Source organism: Falco naumanni, chromosome 6 (genome assembly GCF_017639655.2).
Source record: "Falco naumanni isolate bFalNau1 chromosome 6, bFalNau1.pat, whole genome shotgun sequence".
Taxonomy (NCBI): domain Eukaryota; kingdom Metazoa; phylum Chordata; class Aves; order Falconiformes; family Falconidae; genus Falco; species Falco naumanni.
Window position 1 is genome coordinate 6810950 of NC_054059.1, and position 21259 is coordinate 6832208.

At 38.6% G+C, this 21259-nt stretch overlaps 1 protein-coding gene across 9 annotated transcripts in view; it reads left to right on the top strand.

The window, feature by feature from the left end:
• Positions 1-904: 904 nt before the first annotated feature.
• CEP162 (centrosomal protein 162) overlaps positions 905-21259 on the top strand; it is a 47529-nt gene continuing 27174 nt past the window's right edge. Inside the window, exons 1-11 of one of the 9 annotated variants that reach the window (XM_040597289.1) lie at positions 905-1452; positions 1891-1976; positions 2796-2899; positions 7860-7998; positions 11562-11672; positions 13594-13743; positions 16432-16584; positions 16851-17037; positions 17947-17999; positions 20149-20264; positions 21177-21207. In XM_040597289.1, the coding sequence (XP_040453223.1) occupies positions 2840-2899; positions 7860-7998; positions 11562-11672; positions 13594-13743; positions 16432-16584; positions 16851-17037; positions 17947-17999; positions 20149-20264; positions 21177-21207 (1000 nt within the window). In that variant the 5' untranslated portion in view covers positions 905-1452; positions 1891-1976; positions 2796-2839. Of the gene's footprint in view, positions 1453-1890; positions 1977-2795; positions 2900-7859; positions 7999-9518; positions 11431-11561; positions 11673-13593; positions 13744-15192; positions 15338-16431; positions 16585-16850; positions 17038-17946; positions 18000-20148; positions 20265-21176; positions 21208-21259 lie in introns of those variants that run through there. The other 8 variants (XM_040597290.1, XM_040597292.1, XM_040597294.1 and 5 more) reach the window with 8 other exon arrangements.

Consider the following 21259-nt stretch of genomic DNA (forward strand, 5'->3'; position numbering starts at 1 on the left):
AAGGGATGGTTTGGGTTTGACCTTTGCATCAGGGAAGGCAACGCGCTTTAACCCTTTCCATCTTGCTTTTCCAAAGGATCAGCTGGGCGACTTCTGGAGGAGCGCATCCCTCAGGAACCTGAGGAAGAGCTCTTGGCTGCAGGTGGCAACAGCGCTGGCCCCACGGGCTGCCTGAACAGGGCCACAGGTGGTCCCCTGCACGGGCCCGGCGCCACCGAACGGGGACACGAGCTGCACTCGGCCTGCGCGCCCCCGCCTCGCCCCGGGGCTCCGGCGCGGCGCAACAAGGCGGGCACGGGAGACCAGGGAGCCGCAAGCTCGGCACCGACGGCGGGGAGGAGGCCACGGCCGCGGCCCCATCTCTGCCCCGCCGCCGCCAGCCCGGGGGCAGGCGGCCAGGGGGCCCCAAGCCCGTCCCCGTCCCTGCGGGGCCGGCACCCGTCTCCCCCCGCTCACAGCCCCCGCTCGCCGCAGGCAGGTGCGCCGGCAGGCCTCGGCCAGGGGCTGCCGCGTTATCCTGGCGTGACCCCTCACGGTGCGAGCGCCGAGCGGCGCGGCCCGGCCCGGCCCCGCTGACGCGCGCCCGTCTCCGCCGCTGCCGCCGCCCAGCAGGCGGCGCCGTTCCGCACGCCCGGCAAGCGACGCCGCGGCACGTCACCGCGCGGCGACTTCCGCCTCCAGCCGCGCGGGCCGCGCCGGGCCCAGGCGACTTCAGCCGCCGTAGCCATGGCGGCGGGCGCGCTGCTCGCCCGTCACGTGGCCTCCACGCGCGGCGGCGCGGGGCGGGGGCGGCGCCCAGCCGGCGGATGTGGCGGCACCACGTGACGCGGCGCCCCGCGGGAAGTTTTGGCGGGCGCGGCGGCGGCTGCGGGGGTTCCCTGGGCAAGCGCGCCGCCTGCGGGGAGGGCCGCGGCCGGGGGGCGGCCGGGTGCGCTCCCGGCGCCCCGAGGCAGGGCAGCGGGCGGGCCGCCCGCCCTCAGCGCAGCGCTCGGCTCTCAGCCGCTCTCCGGAGCGCGCCCCCGGCCCGCGGAGCCCAGCCCTGCCCGCCGGCCCGGCCTGGCTGTGCCTCGTCGGGGGCGGCTCTCCTCCCGTCCGGCCGCTCGCCTCCGACCCCCGCGCTGCCGGGGGCCGTCGCGGCCTGTCGCCAGCGGTCGCTGGGCCCGGGGCGGGAGGGGAGGGGCTGGCGGTGGGGGGAGCACGGCCCCCCGGCCCGGGCCCTGCCTGTGCTTCAGGGGAAGCCGGAGGAGGAGGCGGTACAGGTCACGGCTGGGCCTAACGCCGGGATGATTAAAAGATTACGTGAAAGGTGTTAGGCTCTGTAAGCTTTCCTTCATCCCTGCAGTCTAGCCATACCTTCCCAAAACCTGCTTTCTGCGCTGTGTTACAGCATCTATCCCAGCAAGTGACTGCTTTGGTTTATGTGCAGCCATTTGTGAGCCTCCAGTGCTAAAGGTATGGCTGTAAAGTATATTTGCTAAGGGTGATGTTTGTAATCTTCTGGTATGGAAATTGTCTGGCATATTTGTTGCCCTTTGGAAAAATAAAGTTTTATATTGTTTTATAAAAGTTGTAACTGGAAGCTGGAAGTACAGATAATGTCAGAAGAATCAGTTTGTTTTTTCTGGTAGAGGTTGGAATTATGTATTCTCCACTTGCTGAAGTGGTTGGCACAGCTCGTAAACTGTTAGAGCATCTAATGTTTGACATCTAGTGTTCTTTGATGTAAAAGTATAAAAGGATACTGGATTATGCGTGTCATGAGAGGTAACATTCTTAATCTTCTTACCATGTTTTTGGAGTTATTGTCCAAGAGCTTACATAAGGATATCTTACTCAACTCAGTCTGGGCAGTCTGCTATAATTTCTTTTTTTTTTTTTTAACTTCCAAAGCCAAAGAGTCGGGTGGTCTATGGATGAATAAGGAGTGAAAGCAGGAAGCAGTTGTCACAACTTGCCTGTCAAAATCAATTTACTAGGTAGGTAACAGTCCTGTGTACTGTGAGGGCTTCATATTGGGAGAAGTTTTATTTAATGGTAAAAGCATTTCTGCAAATGTTTAGCCCTTTTATATTTACATACCAGTTCTCAGCCTGGAAGATGCTAGGGTAGTTTAATGCTGCTCTACACATGCAGTTTTGGAAGTAGCATGTGTACAAAGGCTTTGTTGCATTTTGAGTGTGGGGTATATTTTATACCTGAGAAGTTCACACACGTGTTAGGGAGTGGGAGAGGGCAAGTGCCATTGGCTTTCTGTCTCAGGGCAGACCAAACCTAATGTCATCCTCTAATCTTAAAGACTTTCATGTATTTATTGTTTACTGAGTCCTAAGCACAGTAGAGGTGATGAAACGACTTATAATGCCAAATGTCTCCCGTTTTGGGGAAGAAACACAGAAAGGAATAAAAGCTCTTAAAATGGCTGAGAAGTATTACTGCAGTGGATTCTTGTTTGATCATTGACAAAATGCTTAATTGTGGGTAACTGAGAGCTGTCTTTTGGAAAAAAAAATTGAAGAGAATAATATTTTATTTATCCCTGAAAGTTTTTAAATGCTGAAACTGTTATTTTGGCAATGAGTATTTTGATGATAAGAAATCTGGGTAATCCAGGTATGTTTGCATGGATTGTCTTCATTCTGTAAGTAATTTAGATTAAAGGTGGGAGGAATGAAATCTGGCATCTCTCAAAGTTTGGATTATTTTTGCTTATAGCTCTCTATGAAAGCAGCAAATGGCTAGGTTACCTCTACTTTCAGAATGCTTTTAATTAACTTTATTTTTATTTTAAATCTTAGTCTTTAAACTCAGTTGTTTGGAAGGTAACACCCAGCTGGAGATTATGGCTCATCGATTTTCAAAAGAAGAGTTAGATGAGCAGTTTGAAGAGTTTCTGAAAGAGGTATGTTTCAGACCAAGGTCGAGTCCCTCTATTAAAATACAGGGGGGGAATTAAGCATGGAAGAACATGAAATGGAAGATGCAGCTGTGCTTTTATCACATTCACATAGCTGTCTTATGTGTGGGTCTTTGCAAGGTTTTAACTTCTTTGCTATACTTAATTCCTACTAATCTGCTCTATTGAAGTCAAGAGAACAATTTTGTGATCAAATATTTTGTCACTGCTAGCTTATATCTTCAGAAAGAGCACTTGCTTCTTGACTTTGTTTCAGTTTGTGTGTGTTATTTAGTAGCAAAAGCTTCAAATTGATATATAATTGAAAATGAGATTAAAATTTTTTCCTGTATGTAGACACAAGTTACATTATAAGAATTCTCTTATTTTTCTGTGTAATATCTAATTTGACTGAATTCTATTTAAAAGTTCTTGTATTAATCCTAACAAAATGATGTATGTTGTAGTGATTACAAAATTTTTATTTGATTCCTTTTTATTCCTCGGGGTGCTTGATGATTTTGAGTACTGGCAAAATCATGCAAGTCTATGGGTAACGACTTAAGCTAACAATTATTGGATGTGGTCAAAATGCCCTAACTTGGTATGGTTTTGTCACTGCATGTAGACCTGTAATTTCAAAATTTACCCTCTGGTCTGTCAGACACACAGTGTAGTAACCCTAAGATATAAATACTGCATACATAAGACCTTTAATAGGTTATATGACTGTATGTAAGTGTAGCTAATGATGGCCGAGGATATTCTTGGGATCTGTTATATGTAATACATGCTTAAAGTTTTTTTTAATGTAGAGATTGTGCTACAGTTTACTTACAAAAAATGTAGGTGCTCAATTCTATAAAAATTGCCATTTGTACTATCTGGTAAAGATCTGTAGTAACCAGAGGCTTCTTTTGTAAAGAAGATTTAGCTTCCCCAGGTGAGTCTGTTACGCTGCCTCGACTGCGCAGCTTGTGTGTTATTTTTACAGATGGAGAATAAATGTAACTTCACAGAGCAATACTAAATTGAGAGTACAGAAAACTGAAATGCCATCTGAAAGTTAAGATTCACAGATAACTTAAAGGTAGATTTTGGCCTTTAATTTGATGATGTACTTGAGTTAGCATTCTTGAATTACGGAAATTGTTAATGTTAGTAAAAATAGAAAATCGGGCTCTGCATTTCTGTCAAATTCTTTACTTTCTATTGTTATGAAGGGAGTTGCTCTGGGGAAGAAGAGGTTTATTATTTTATTTATTTTGTGAATCTTGTCAAAATTCCGCATATGGTTGCTTCTAGTATTTTGTTCCTCATTGGACATGCTGTTCTTACTCCTCAGCTATTGCCCATGTTGAGAATGTTTGAGTTAGGAGGAAAAAAAATAAGAAAATAGCTGTATTGAATTATTATAAGTGGTATTTGGCACGTTCCAGATAATGTAACTTCTAACAACTCATGTCTTTCATGTTTTTTATAATTTCAAACTGAAACTTTTGGAAAGTTTTAAGCTTTCTTAGATGCATATACTGCCAATCTAGTCATTAAAAATATGCGTTCTTTTATGTTTTGCTAGCTAGATACAGACCCAAGTAACAATGACATTATATACTTTCTATTACTTTATATGTGTGCATCTTCTGTTATGTCCCTCCCTTTATTTTTGTTGTTCATTAAAGGTGTGCACCCTTATAATGTTTGAAAAATGAGAAACTGTTGCGCTCCGTTCTTTGAAATAACTGTGTAGGTGATGTTTGTGTTGAGAGTGTAACAGTGGGGGTGGGTGGGGGAATAGCAAAACATTCATTAGTTTGAGAAGACAATATTGCTTAAGAAAATCTTTCAAAGAAGAAATGGAACAGGATGGTTAAATAACTCAGTTAGTGAAACTGCCTGTGGGGCAGCGTATCTATGTTTGCGATTAAAACATATAAAGTTGAAAGATTGTATATACAGTTGGATGATGCAGGTCTAATATGAGGATTAAACCAAAGTATTTTGGCATATGTGCTAAACTTTAAAAGCTATCAACAAAGAGGATTTTCTAGGCTTTTATCATACAGAAGGAAACACAAATGTGTAATAACAATTACTGCATGTAGGATAGGTCTTTTAATGATTCCCTCTGCCTGGTCAGGCTTATTCCCAATGCCTTGCCAGAACTGCCTGTTGTCCTCCATGATTATTCTCTTCCTCCTCCATTGTCTCTGTGTCTGTGATCTTTCTGCTCCCCACCACCAGTATCTTGCTTTAGCATGCTTCCCTTATTGTCACTTTAATTTCCCTTAAGCATCATCTGTTATATTGGTATAGCTCCTAGGTTTTCAGAGTAGTGGCTGTAAAACTCCACTGCAGTGTGAGGAGCTCTTTCTAATACTCAGCGCTTCAATTAGTTGGTTTTTTAAATGACACTTCAAGCAAAGCAAAGTTATGAAAAAGCCATTGTCTGCTTCTGGTCTTCTAGGTTGACTTTTATTCTACTTGTTCATGGACAGCTGAGAGGGAACGCTTTCAAAAGGAAAGGCTATACCATATTTATTAGAAAATCTGTATAATGGTACCTGGAAGAATAACACTACACCTTAAACCACATTTGAAAAACGTTGTAAATTTTTATTAAAAGATAAAATGTATTAAAATACTATTTCGTACTGAAAATGTAATCTGGATTAGGCTTTACTTACTGAAAAATACTTGTTTCATGAAACAATTACAATGACTAGTCATGAAAGTCCTTAGTGTTTTAGATCCAATCCTCTATTACCTATCTACTTTAAGTTTTCATGTCTATAGGAGGTGGTAAGCTGATTATATGCCATGCAGTTGTCTCAGTTCTTAAAACTGACTTTTTTGACTTTTATTTAAGTTGAGATTAAACAACTGATGCTTTTTTTTTATTATTATTTTGGTTTGGGGTTTTTTTGTGTCTTTTCCTGAGAGGCTGACAGGCTGTTTTGTAAAAGGAAGAAATCAGTGCTACTTCCTGGTACTAAAAAGACATTACAGATCCAAAAAGTTGGTAAATGTCTATTTACTTTTTTTCCAAAGGAAGAAAAAAAACTGTAAGTTTCACTTTTGAGACAACTGACATGTTGGGAAAAATGCACTAATATTTTTATGTCAGCATTTCTTTCCCAGCTGCTGCAACTTTACTGTCTGCAGTTGACAAGATGGCTGAACGTAGAAGGTTTCCAGAACTCGAGAACAACCTGTGGGAGTTGCAGTTTCTTTAGTTACAATACTCTAAGGAGTACGAGCATCACTGAAGTTCTGCTTGCAGAGTAGAGGATACTGTTAGTCATAAAAGAAACAGCAAGCGATAACAGAGCTTGCATCAAGCCTGTCAGTACTTGTAGCTAGCAGGAGGCAGACCAACCTTCAGGGACAATGGCACTAGTACTTGTGTTGTAAGGAAGTTGTTATTTATAGGACATTTATTATGAATGTAAAGCGGTTTTGTTCTGTGTCACTGAGCCAACTTAAAGAAATTGCGATACATCCTGTTGCCTAGCAGCTTCATAATTCATTAAAAATTTTGTCTTATTGAAGTGCAAGGCACAGAGCACTTAAACATTCTTTCTGAGACTGACAGGCATTTAGTTTTCTCAAGTGAAACTGTAAGCGCTAAAGTTGTTGGTCAGAGATACTTGTAAGAATATTATTTTTTTTTTCTTAAATGGTCGTTTTGGATAATTGGCATTTGATTTATGGATGTTCTTGTTAGGCCTGTATAAATTAAAGTGTTAGATATATAGTAAAGGTAGGCTTTTATGGTAGTGCTTTTTATGCAATAGGAATCAGGTAGTAGACTGCAAAGGCTTGTTTTAATATAACATCCTCTTGTGTTTTACATATTAAATACCCACAGTCCTGTTGTCTCTAGTATTCTGTTAATATTATCACAGTTTCTTATTTGTGTATATTATAAAAGTGAAGCTTTTGAAATTGTCCCATATGATGTGTTTTGTATGTGAATTCTTTGTTTCTTACACTTTATGTTTTTTGCTAACTGTTCACTGTGTTCTTTGGGACACTTTGGGACAATTGGTTTCAACAATTATGGCTAAAAGATAAAAGTATGCCACTACCCTTAACCCAATGTTTACTGAGTTCAAGCACAAAGAATACGTAGTACATGAGGTTGCAGTGCACTAGCTTAATGAATATATTTCCTTGTTCAGTGTCTGGACAGCTAATTGTGGCTTTGAGCCTGCTGTAAGCCAGAAAGAGCTTTATTAAAGGAAAACAGCAGAGATTTGTTTGTTTTTTAAAAAAGCTGCATCACTTCAAAAAAAGGTTGTTGTCTTATGAAGTATCTTTAGGTCTTTTCCTTCCTGTTACTCTTCAGTAACTTCAATTCATAGAATGTTCATATTCGTAGACTACTTTTCCTCCGTTGATTTAAGCCATCAGTCAAAATTGGCATGGATGACTAACACACAGAAGCTTAATGCACAGAGTTGGGTAGGAATGGCTCTGACATTTCTACTAATTTCCATAAATGCAAAGTATAAAATTTCTGAAGTCTGATTTCCTGGGAGCTAGAATGTTGCTTGTGAAGGTTTATTTTTAGAATTTTAATAATGTTGTTCATGTACAAAGCAAGGCCAAGGCTAAACTTTCTGTTGTACTTCATTATCTTCAGGGATGTAGTTGGGATTTTGGTTCTTACATGTTGTAGCTAATTGAAAAAGGATTGATTATGCTATTCCTTTGTACATATACTCGAATAAGTAGTTAACTTTTAACATACCCAAATTCTGGCAGTGGGGTTATTATATTATGCCACATTAATATAATTATTGTTTCTTAGTCAACTTTGACATGCATGTACAAAAAAGGCAGGCAGTGGGGAGTGAAGAGAGGCATCTGAACTCAGAAGTCTAGAACTGAGTGGCTGAAAGACAGTTGAACAATGTGAATATGTAAAAGCTGTCTTTAATCTTGTATGCAATTGACTCAGTCTCTTTCAGATGATTCACTTGGAAATTCGAAGAAAAAATCCAGCGTTCTTGAGACATTGGGACAGCCCAGGAAAAAAGAAACAAAGAAAAAGAATTCGGTGCCATGGTGGATATCCGAGGAAGATTCAGACGATGGTGGTAAAATAATGCAGTTTTGCAATTTTTTGGCCACAGGGGGTCAGGCTAGTACTTTCTTAGACTTCTTACAGGCCTGGTTTCAGGTTAAGTTGGTGCCACTCAAGTCTAGGAGATTACAATGAAAGTTTGTAAAGCATTAAAACCCAAATGTAATTGTTGGGTTTTCTTTTTAAAGGATCATACTCAAGCTGTAAGCAAGCTTTCTGCTGCTTTTTCTGTAGCTTTCAAGTTATTAAAACTTGTGAAGAGTAAACACGTCATTAATAGGAAGATAATTAGAAAATCAAAACTATGAATTCTGCTGAAATATTTGTGGGTGTGTTTTGTTACCAGCACGTTCCTTACACTGACCTTTTATAGATTTCTTTTTTCAAAACTGGAGAGGAAAAAGACCCATTTGTGTAATCTTACGCAAATTAAGTATTTGTAATAGGTTAGGGAAACGCATAAAAAGTTTTCAACAGCAGCTGATTCAAAGATGTGTGTCTGTCAATATTCTCAACATTTCCCTTGGCAAGAACTCAAGGGGAAAAGGACTGTGATTACATGATTGCTAGGTCAGTATTGACTTAGTCACATAGTTCTGAAAGAAAATACATTATTTTTTGTAAGGTTTCCACCCCTAGTTTTCCATGTCTTCGTTGCTTTCTTATTGGGTAGTAAAGCCTATGAGTAGTTTCCACAGAGTGATTGCCTCTTGTGCTTATAGTAATTGGTGAAGTCTTATTTTCATGATTTGTATAATTTATAACTGAAGCTTAACAGAAGGTTCCAGAATCAGGTTTTCATTTGTCAGAGTTAAGATACTGCTGGTAATCTCCAGTTTTAGGCGTAGCTCTGTCCTGTCAATGTTGTCATAGTTAGGAGTCAAATCTTAGTCAGCATTTGTGCCATTTAGGCATAACCCTAACAGGTGTTGTCTGGGCTGCTTATCTGTCTCTAACCTTTTAAGATGTTGTTGGAAAACTCAAATGGATATGAGAGAGTTCCTATCATGTAGTTATGAGATACTACGATTTCCTTACAGCTTTTCAAAAACTGGAAGGACAGAGTGTTCTTGCTGGGCAAAGTGCGAGAATTAAGCTGTTAGCATGACCTCATTTTTCTACATAATATCAAAGTTTTCAGGTGTCTTCAGAAGTTACGCATTCTTCCATGGTTTTTCTGAGATGCTTGAGGCAACCCATAAAGCACTTTGATGCTTCTCATGCTGCTTAAACCAGAACACACTGGAATAGGTACTTAAAAGACAGGGTGATTACAAATTTTAGAGGACAATGCTTGTGTGGGTTAAGTACAATGCAGAGCAGAATTAGAAGAAATAATGGGATTATATCAAGTTGTTCCAATTCTATCACTTTTATTTTTTCAATTAAAAATATCTTATCAGCTGTGTAATTTAACTAGAAGTAAAGCTATTAGGACTAAAACATGCTTGATCTGCAGTTTATTGACGTATAAAATAAAAAGAGTTCTGGTAAACTTCTTAAGGTCTCAAAAAACGCTTCTCCTTTTAATAGGAAAACATTCCAAAGGTGAGCCTACCCAGTTTTGCTGGTATGGAATACATTTACTTGGAAAAGAAGCTAACCTGTTCATATTCATATTCTAGGTGAAGGGGCTGGATTTTTTGGAGGAAGTTGAAAGTAATCTGTGTGTAATGCTTTTTGAATCAAAGCAAAGGTCCAATGTGTCTTGGCAGTTGGACATAATAAAACTCAGAATACAAGGACGTGGGGCAGATAAGCTAGATCTGTGTGCTGAATTCTTCCCCATGCACCATTTTTGCCAGTCAGATTGTTAGGATCTGTACCTCTGTTACCAGTCTCTGCATAGAATTCTGTGCTTGTGTGACATACACAGTAAGCCATATCCCACCAAGCCACATGCCACCTAGGAACAAGTATTGCCAAGCAGAGGGGCCTTTAAATTTTACTAGAGGGCTTTCCAGGCTCTGTCTTGGCAAGAAGAGGACAGCTGGGTGGTGTGAAGCAGAGCTCCTGGTTGTATCATCCCATCAGGAAAGGGCTGTATTTGTCACACCGGACACTTGGAAATGGTAGCAGCTGTATTAACGTATGCTGTGATAGATGAGGAGCTGCCTAGCACAGAAGCAATCTGTGTTATGATGAATGCCATTCTGCTAACTAGTTGTAGGGCAATTAACTTCAAGTCAGAAAACAGTCATTGGCAGAGGCCAGATTGGCCACCTTCAGTATAAACTTGAGTTTTCCTCTGCGGTTGTGAAAGTAGATAACTTTTATGTGGCTATAACTGAGAATGATGAATCCCACGCATAAAGGGTACACCCTACAAACTATGCTATGATTTTGGTTCATGTAGATACGCTTGCAATATTTTAAAATGACAGGCCAGGTGACCTTAAGGAGCTTGGTATGGATAGGCTTCTAGAACTGCTCCTTTTTTCCTCTCTGTGTGTCTGTTTGTCTTGCATGCTTCCAAGTACTATGTCAAATACAATCTAATGTTTTCCAAGAGATGTATGTTGTGTAGTACGTCGTTCAGATGTATTTATAGTGGATAAAGGCACAGAAGCATTGCAATATTAGTTACTGCACAGGGTGACTAAGAAGATTATTTAGATTTGTAGCTTTTTGGAATGTTATTAAATGTGCCCTAAATAGTAAAATAATTGTCCTGCAGGAAAAAAATAATATTGCTGTGATGATAATAAAGAAATCAGCTGAATTTAATTTCTGAGAAGTGTAATGCTGACATGCTTTGTAATTTTATGGAGATCCTTGTATATTCTTCTAGGCTTGAACCTTCATGTTGGTTGGAGTTAGGACTTCATTAACAGGCTGTCAGCTAATAAAATTATTATTTTTGAAGTGTTTTGTCATCATGGACCAAATTTATGTAAATGTGTAAGTCTTACCTCCACCCGCAGTGAAGCACTGCATTACAAATTTGTGTTCCGTATATATGAATTGATGTGTTTGGTGGCACTGTATAGAGATATTGTTATATTAACAAAGTATGAAGTTGGGTAATCAGCTTGAGTAATGCACCAAGCTGATAAATTGTTTCTGATTTGAGGTTTTAATTTTTAGTTACTTCATTATCTATCTATACCATGCTTTCTCGGAAAGGCACAAAGAGAGATGACTGGAAGACTAAATACATGCTATGCATTTTTTTGTTGTTGTTGTCTGATTGTTTTTTCCAAGGTATCTTGTTACAGAAGTGCCAGGAAATAAGTAGAGATTTAAACCAATATCCGATTTTCACTTGGTTTTGTAGATTAATGGTAAGCAGCATAGACTATTTCTGTTTATTGGGCTGAGAAGTATAAAGTATATTTTAAAATATCTCAGCTTGTTATTCTAGGCACGTTGGAACTCCTTGTGCTTCAGCTTTAAACTGAAATGTGCAAATATGATTCAAGATACTGTCTTCCATATTTGACAGGTTAAAGACCTACCTCTAATGTCCTTTCTATTTGCTTTTGTCATCTAAATGCTGAAAAGAAATTGGATAATAAGAATTCCTGTCTTGTCTTTCTTGCCTGTCTGTTTTTGCTGTTTGTCTTACTCTTCAAGATTTTCAAACAAGATTTGTTAAACTGAGAAAAGAGAAGACACTGATGGAAAGCCATGCTGAAATAGTGGAAAATAGTGAACAAAAGAGTCCCTATTCAGATTCACAGTCTGGTATTTGATTAAATATGTCTTGTTATATTTATTCAGTATCAGCTTTGTATCACTAGTGCGTTTTCTATAGAAAATCCTTTGCAAATTGTCCATTTGACCATAGCGCCGTCACTGAAAGAAAGCTGCCACTTACTTCATTTGTCATTTCCAGAAGAAAATAACAACTGTGTGAGCTTCTGCTCAGTTGTCATTAATCACTACATATCTGATGTGGGACAGACAGTATTGAATGTAAGCCGTGGGGGAGAATAACTCTGAAGATCTGAAAAAGTCAGAATGTTTAGTAAACAGAAAATCTCTTACACTTTTCTATTTCATACTCAAGAAATATTAATATTCACTGTTCTACTTTTTTTATTGATGTGATTCTTTTCCCTCTGCTGACCAGTAGGCTGTCTGGTACAGGCTGCTCCTGGAACAGAAAAGCTACAGTTGGTGTAATAATGACAAACAAAGTTTAATCGACAAGATTATTTTAGTCAGTGTAACTTCAGATTCAACCTTTTATGTGAAGTCACTTTTTATGCTATCTGAAGAGGTACTCTGGAGCTTAATTAAGAATTATAAACATAGATCATGAAATACTTTTGTGTACAGAACAATAGCAATTACCTTGTATCTACTAGTTGAAATGTGGCTTTGGTGTTAAATTCAAGCAGATCAATAATATTTTGGAGAGCAATGACAAAGAAATATTTGGCACCTGGTCTTTAGGTCACGTTGGTTTCTGCTATGTAGCCTGTAGAGCATTTCTCTGTGTTAGCTTTCTAGAGCATATATGCTGCCCTGTTTTCATAAGCCTCCTTTGCATAGAAATAGCTATAAAGCATCTTGGTCTGGGAGATAAACACTAATACTGAACCTGTTTCTCGAATTAGGCTTAATATTTGAACTAGGAGCAATAGGAGGGCTTCGGTAGTTATTTCAAATTACTGTTTTAAAAGGCAAACACAAAGAAAAGGTGTTTGCATTAGTTATAACAGAAGGCATGCTGTCAACAGTTTTAGTTTCCCAGTAAATGTGGAAGAATATAAATCCAGAGAAGTGATGTCTCACTAGTGGACTTGGATGTCAGTTGAGGGAATAAAGGACCCAGGCGTTGTATTGGAATGGATATCTCATCACATATCCTCATAGTCCTGTTTCTGGATAGCAGAAGTATTTGGCCCGATCCCCTAGATTACTCTTGCTCTCTCTTGTGTCAAGGTAAATTCAGAAGACCTGTAACTAAGAGTTTTCTCTGAATTAGCCAGTTTAGAAGCACCTTCCACCCTGGACAATTTGAACAAGGAAAAGTCTTAACAAGTGCATCTGGCTAGCTTAAGGGGTGTAAAGTGTGCAATGTGAATATCACATAAGTACCATGAGAGAGCACAGTTTTCAGCATAGGTACTATTACTTAAACTTAATTCTACTAATGTGAGTGGAAGGTGTTTGGTTGTATTTGCTGCTAAGCGAGTCCTCACAAGGGTCTGAGCGAAGAACATGCAGTTCTTGTACCTGACAGTGATAAATTCACACTTATGTACCTATGTTTTTCTACTTTTCTTTGAACCAATCTAGATAATCTTTCAAAACTTGTAGTACAAAACTTCTCATATTGTTTAAGTAGTTTTACTAGTTTTCTTTGATTTCAGGTATTATATTGAGCCACTAGAGCCGTGTATTTGAATGCTAGGTACATGTAGAGTAAGAAGGAATTTGTCTTTTTTTAAAAAATAAGGGGGGGAAAGAGTTTTATTCTCAGAAGTTAATACTTGTAACTCTAGTTGTAGATTGAATTATCTATCATTTTCTAGCTATAAGAAACTGAACTGCATTACTTTTTCAGAAGTGTCAGTCTGAATTCTCACATCTTGTTTTCCTCTTTATTCCCTGTCTGTTTTGTGTAAAAACTTTTATGTTTGTGTACACTTAAAAGTAGTTCCCCCTAAACCTTCTTCCAGTGCATCTTGCAGCAAGGCTTTATCTAAATTCAAAATGCTGGAAAAATTTCATAAGGACAAGAAAGATTCATATTTAAACAAAGAAGAAGGAAGCCTCACTTCTGACAGTCCAGGCAGTTCTGAGGGTAACAAATTTACTGTATTTTGTATGATGTTAGAAAGGTAAAATGGCTCAATTCTAACAGTCCTGGACAGATTAAGGAGAAAAGAAGTTACTTTTTAAAATAGATATTTATCCTTGTAGGTTTGAGTACTTTGTATTTATGTTTTTAAACTTTTTCCTGCAAGTGTGGTAGTTAGAAATGTTTTTCTAAGTGAAACTCAGGCTCTTACTTAAATTAATTTTGAGTGGCAGAACTTCAAAAAAGAATATTATATATCATTAGCCTTATAAAATATTGCATATGAAGATATAGGAGTTCAAGAAGACTGCTACTTCAAGAAATTTGTATGAAAAGTAACACCACACCCCACTCCCCCATGCCCCCCAAATAAATCACTTCTGCAAGCCCCACACAAATCAGTAGGACTGTTCAAACAACCAAAAAACACACTGAAAAGAGACTTTGAAGTCCATCCAAGTGGATATTTTTTCCAAGTTTGATAGGTTTCTCAGAGTTCAGATTGTGTAGGGTGAGTAAAAAAGACATTCTTGCCTTCATTAGCAATGGTAGTATCCCCTGTAATCTGGGGTGTGTGGCTGGGAATTGGGAGTGGCAGAACTGCAAAACTCAATGACTGCAAAACGGTATTTGACTTTCAGATTATTATGGGACATGCTTTTTAAAAAAAAACTCTGGTCTGGTTTGACAAACTTAACAAAAACTTAGAAAATATTAGAAAGATTGCATAAATCCCATGAAGCCTTCAAGATCAATGCAAGTCTGTTCAGAAAGTTCATTAAGCTTGAGATGATTTAAATAAAGCAACTCAGGAAAACATTTTTCTCGAAAATTTTGTTCTGTTAAATGTTCTAATTGTCTTTTTACTCAAATTCCCATCTCCTTTGTTAAATATCTTACATAGGAGGGCAGTGACAGTTTATCTTTGATTATGATAACATATTGCCATTGAAAAATAGGGTGTGGGAGGTCTGCTGAGATTATGGCTAATCTAAAGCTTTGGCAGGAAAAAAAAATAATTGTGACCCAACTGCAAACAGAGTCCTGTTGGCTGTCTTGGTAACTAGGATAGGGTGCCATCTGGGTAAATTAACTGCATTAAGTTACCAGAGAAATGGACTATTCATATTTGTTCACTCCTGTTTAGTGTTTTGAGCTTTCCATTTTATACTTTTCAATGCAGTAGCAAAATGCATTTATTCAGGTGTTAACTTTGTATACGTGTGGAGCTTGACCTTTAGTTGATGTCTCTGACATTTATTTCTCGCATGTAAGGCAAGTCAGTCAGATCTCTGTATTGAGGATGGAGTTCAAGTTAGATACAGGAGTGTGGAAGTAATTTCCAAGATGTAGGGTGCTTAGCCTCCCGATAAAATGTGCAAGGGGACTTTTGCCCCACGTTACATTTGCCCCATGATGAACTTTAGGTTTGTATGTTCTACTTCTTAACAGGGAGTCTCTTATAATCAGAATGCACGTGCTAAGGGCTGCCTGTAGGGAAGGAGAAGGTGTTCAGGCCCTTACTTTCTGCACCCTGCCTCACCCTGGGTACATTTTCAGTACTGAAGGGAGAAGATTCTCCATTGTCATGATATAGGCAAGTATGGCTTTTCTTAGAAAGGGCTTGCTTGGACCTGTGTAGAGGACAGAGTAACAGCCCAGAGCTGAAGCACTTGCTCAGCACATGGAAGAGTGGTTTAGTGTTCTTGGTCTGAAGGGTTGTTGATGTACGCATCTCCTGCAGTCTGCTGCCAGCAGGAAATGAGTGTTGTCAGTGCTTCACCCCTCCCGCTATGTGCGGTACAAGGGCACAGCTACAGTCTAAACATCATTTGGCCAGACAGAACAAAAAATTCTGCGTTTATTTTACCAACTGGAGATTCATGTTGGAAAAGACAGACATGGTTTCTGTTCCCTTCTGTGAGAACTGTTAAATCATTTCATATGTCATTGGATTAAATGCATTAGCAGCTTTTCTCCTAGCCCTTCTCCTAAGAGAACCTCTAAAGAATCTAAATATAAATGTGTGTGATTTAGGGGCAAGAAGGGACTTGGCACTGCTTTTTAACTAGTAATGTCCTGCAATATTTGGGTTTTAGTTTTCCATGAGGAAGTCAATAAGGCAGCATTCTATCCAAGAGCAGAAGTCACACAAAGTTGGGTAAGGTGATGTTGAACCCTCACAACAATGAAATGGCAGTAAGGAGAGCAACCGCATGTTGTAGTTGCATAAATATACAGAATGGAAGAACTGGGTGTTCATCAATGGCATTTAAGTAACTTTGGTTACTGTTTTTTTCCTTAAAGCATTTAATTTGCAACAAATGAAATGTAGCTGGCTAAACTGATGGCTACTATTTTCAGAAATTTGCCGTGCTTTCTCTGGGGGTGGTAGATCAAACAATACGAACAAACTTTTAACAAAGAAGTGTTCTGTATATGGTTTTGTCTGCGTGATTATTTTCTGTAAGTAATGTGACAGTAAGTCAGTTTTTACAAGCCTATTTAACTAATTAAACAAGATCTACATACCTCATAATAGAAATGGAAGTTAAATGAATGTGATTTGTGAGACCGTATCTTTTGCAATATGAGATTAAAATTGGTGGTTGTGGAAGATGACTGGAAGACTGAAATATCGTACAAACAGCTTTTAGATGATAGTCAAGCATATTGCAACTTTTTTCCTAGGAATGTTTGGAGCCAATGGAAGCTTTGTCAAGATACGGAACACTTCACAGCCTATGGGAGAAAGTAATGAGAATATGCATGTGGGAAAGATGCAGCTTCAGGAGAGTAATGGGGTTGCTGTATCCTTAAGTAGAGACAGCGTGGAGACAAATGGTGAGAACAGAGAGCACAACCATTTCATGAATTTAGCTAGAGCTAAATAAATTACTATTACAAGCAGTTTACCTTAATTCATTGCAAATCGGGATTCTTCACTTCTGTCAGTTGCATCTCGTGAACTGAAAGCTCCTAGTGCTAGTTTGTGATGATATGATACTATTAATACGTTACGAGTCTGTAGTTGTTGTTACTTATTATGACTATTCTACATAGACATACAGCACAGACATAGTTAGTTTAATCTTTGTTTTGAAATTTAGATTCAGTTTTAGCTTCTGGGCCTAATCACAGTATCATGGGAGTTGGATTGGATACCTTGGAAGAACAAAAAGAAAAAGAGATCTTCTTTGCCAAACTTGAACAAGAAGCTTCCTCTACTATTGATTATTCAAGATTAAATAAAGAGCTGGATTCCAATGATTCTGTCATACTAGCACCATTTGTACGGTAATTTAGAGGGAAGAAAAGTTGTGGAGTGTTAGTGGTAATGGGCATGTGATGGATGTATGATTTCAGTCAGGTTTCTGTTTGTTGTGGTTTGGGTTTTTATGAAGGCAAGGACAGAAACGAGCTTATTAAATGAAAGTAAGATGAGAACATGACTTTGTTTTAAGTGGACATAGCTACGTAGTCTTGTGCATAGCTTAATAGCAACGAGGATTTAACATTCTTAATTGTAAGGTGGAACTAAATAAAGAGTTAACAACTGATATAGACCAGGAAAGATTCCGTGTCCCCTTAGACATGGTGTTACAAATGAATCTAGAGGAGAGATGGAGAGATACAAAATTTTCATAGACTAGGGCAATCCATTTCAAATTAGTTATGTGAAAATAGGTTCAAACATGTATGAGAGAAATGGGTGAAGGGGGATTTCGGGCTGCTGCTGCTAAATATGCTGAGTGCAAAGGAAAATTCCAATATGAAAACAGTTGGAGGGTCAGAATTCTGGAGAGTTTTCTCTAAGGACAAAACTTTACAAGAAAAGGGGAAAGTGATTTGTTTGTGTGATGTTTTTTTTTTTTTTTTTTGTTAACACGGAATGAGAAGGTCGGAAGACAAAGTAGACCTGATGATAAAAATCTGTTTGAGAAACTAATGTAGATATTGGAGGGAATGCAGAAAGGGAGTGATTTAAGAGTTAGATTGAGACTTTTAACTATGAACAGTTGTAAACTTAAATCTTTAATAATTGCTAACATTTATCTGCCTTTCTTACCTATGATTTGATACAATGGATGGATTCAGGTTTTTAATTCTATTGCTAATTGTAAGAAGTATTGAAGTTTGGGGTTAGGAAAAAGTATGTTTGTTTGCTGTCCAAGAAGAGATTAAAATTTTCATTTTGTTTCTCAGAAATGAACAAACTGGAAAAGGAGCAGAAGAGCCCGCACATGAGGAGAAATCTGGTAATACCATCTTTCTAAATTGTTAATTTGAAAATTCTTACCTTTCTTGGTTTGTCGTGGTGGTTTGTTTTTTGTTTTTTAATTGCCGTATGTACACTAAGAAATGCAAGAACTTCATTAAGAAGATTAACAGAAATGGAAGTGTGGATTAGTGCTCCAGTTCAAATGCAGAGTCTTCAGAAGATGTCATAGCAGGGTGTCAGAGGATGGTGCAGGATCTTCATGTTTGTAGAGGGATGTAATTTAAAGGTCTGGAAGTAGGAAACTGTACTACAGTCTCATAGTTTCTTCTAGACTATGTGTTGCCTTTGGAGCTAGTCAGAAAACGACTTTTTTTAAGTTTCAGATTCATAAGATGGTCCAGCATCCTCACTGAACCTTTTTGTTTTGAGTAATATGTAAACCAGTTGACTTCTGCTCCCTTATCACCACTGTTGTGGGTAAAGCTTTTTTTATCTGAAAAAAAAAAAATTATCTGTAGTTCTTACGTCAAGCCTTTTAGGCTGCCTTTGCGTTATGACTGTGCAGCTGTTATTCAAACAGAGGGCTTTATTGTTTGCTTTTAGTTTTGTGTCCTTTTTTTAAAAAAGTGGATTTCTAATCTAGTGTGATATAAAAGACAAACAGGAAAAACAGGAAAACCTGAAACCCAACTATCAATCAAAAAATGAAGAAAAAATGACCCTAACAGTGAAATGTGTTAATGTTTGAGTTACTCCAGTGTCTTAACTATCATCTGTATTTTTGTACCATCTTTTCATGCCTGAGTTTAACCTCTGTAATCTGCAATATTACTCTTACTTGATTTTTTTCCCCAAAAATTTCCATGCTGCACTCCTTTCATCTTCCTTTCACTTTGTCATTTCTCTTTATTTCACTCTTCATTGCTAGCATATGATAAAGAGTGTATTCCTGTAATTTAATCAACAGATTGTATTTTCAAATTTATATATTTAGCTGAACTTTCGAGCTGTCCTGTTGTCAGTCTGGAATTTCCCAGACATAAAGAGGCCGTATTGTAAACCTTATCCCAGGAAATCTTTTCTCCTTTTTTCTCCTTGAAAGCTTGATTACTCTGTAGACTGCAACAGATCACAATAGTTGCAGCAGAGATGCTATAATTTTTTAGCTTTTTTCCTAAGTAAAAGGTTGAAAATGCCTAATTGTTATGGTCAGGTTTATGAAATTGACACTTCTAATTTTTAGGAAACCTGTTTCTGTGGAATACCTGGAAATAACCAAGCTCTGTGTTGTGCGTGTTTTGGTTTAGTCTTGGTCAAACTGCTATTTCATCAAATAGCAAATGAAATAACATCTAATACATGTTCAGGAATAGTATAAGCACTCTGTGTGTCTTAAGTCAGAATGAGAAAGCTATTTTCAGCTGATCTCACTTCTCATGGTCCAAACCCAAAGAGAATGCTGAAATAGTGACTTCTTTTCATAGAGTAGTTTTTACATATGAGTTAAACCATGTGTCAGTTGTATTGGTGACAAAATACAGAGAGGACACTATATAAACCAGTATTTTGCAATTCTTCTACATTTAAGCGTTACAAGTGATGCAGACGTTGAAGCCTCTCACCACAGGAGCTGAGTGGGGGAGATGTGGCAATAGGGAATCAGAACTTGTGGAAGGATCTAGGTAACTGAAGAAAAAACATACGGCTTGCTTGTAAAATTCATTCTTTTTGACACACTTGTGCTTTTAAATAATGCTTACTCTTGAAAGTAGCCGTTGGGCCCCCAGAGCAGGTCAGAGGAAGCAGAATTACAGGTTGTGAGCCTAAAAACTGCTGGAGCTGTCAAAGTGGATATGCAGAGTACTTTGCCTACTAGGGGGGAATTAATACCATTTCACCCCTCAGTGACAGAAAATTATTTAATTCAAGTATGCCTGGAGGAGGCAGAGGTAAAGTATAATTGATCATAAGAAAAACTTCATTTGAATTTAGAGATAATAAGTGTGACTTTGACTGTAGTTTTATTACAACACCCAGTCTTGAAACCTTTCTGTTGCTTTTGTGAAAGGAGTAATAGTGGCAGTACCTGTTCTTAGACAATAGATTGGGCAAAAGGAAGTGGCTTTCCCTTACTGCTTTGTCTTCCTTGAATATTCGTTGTATTTGATGTTTATTTTACTGTTCAGGCAGCTACAGTGAAGACTTTGAAGAAGAAACAGATGCTAATCCTGCCTTTAAAACTGAAGGAAGTCAGATGAATGAGAACATCATGTCAGGATTTGATTTAAGTCCCCAAGAACAGGTATACCTTTCCAAATGTTTATATTACTTGCATGATTTGTAAAAACTGCAATATATAACTGCAGATACAGTAAAACTTTATATTATATGTACTATCTTAAAGAATATAGTCGTCCTGCAACTGGATTGTTCTATTAAGGATACACGCTTTCCTATGATAAATCACTGAAAGGATTAAGTTCTTCACAGGGTTTCGTGTTTATTCCTCCTTCGAATTAAGAACTGTGGATGAGCTCAGGTTGGAGCCTCAGCTTCAGAATACATACTGATTAATATCTTTCATGGAACTATTAAGGTGGTGTCTTCACCAGCAAGTGACACAGACTGAGGGAAGTAGTTCTGTGAAACAGTTTGCACAGAGGACCCAAAATCTACACTGTCTGAACTTTGAGGGTATTTACTGTCAACTAGCTTAGTCAGATTTTTTGATGTGGAGCACGTGTTCTGATTTGGTGTTTTATATGAAAGGATTCCGTAGAGCAACCCCGTGTTCATTGGTAATGGGTAACTGTGGGGTTTTTTTATTCTTTTTAAGTAAATTTATTAAAGTAATATTTCTAATAAATGTTTGAAAAAGACAAGTAGAATGGAAGTGTAATGTGCTTACTGCTACATTATTTTCTTTTCTCAAATTATGATTTAAGAGAACCAGGAAGGTGCAAAAATATTATTCCATTTATGCAGAGTAGCATTTACTTCCTAGTCACTTGTGAGTGGAGAGTACAGAATGCTGAGGACTTTCTGGCATCCTAAGGAGAGTTTTAGAGAAGTGCGTATTCTTGAAGCATGAAGGATTGTTAATTCTAACTTCCAAGAACTATTCTTAGGTTTTAGGCCAACTTTTAAAGTTCACCCAGATTTTTTTTCCTGTGAAATTCAAACAGTAATATTGTTTTCTCTTTATTTTTGTTAGGAAGAAGCAAATGCTGGCATGCTGGCTAAAGGTAAAATATACTTTGATTAGTAGGAGAATATTAAATGTAACTCTGAAACTTG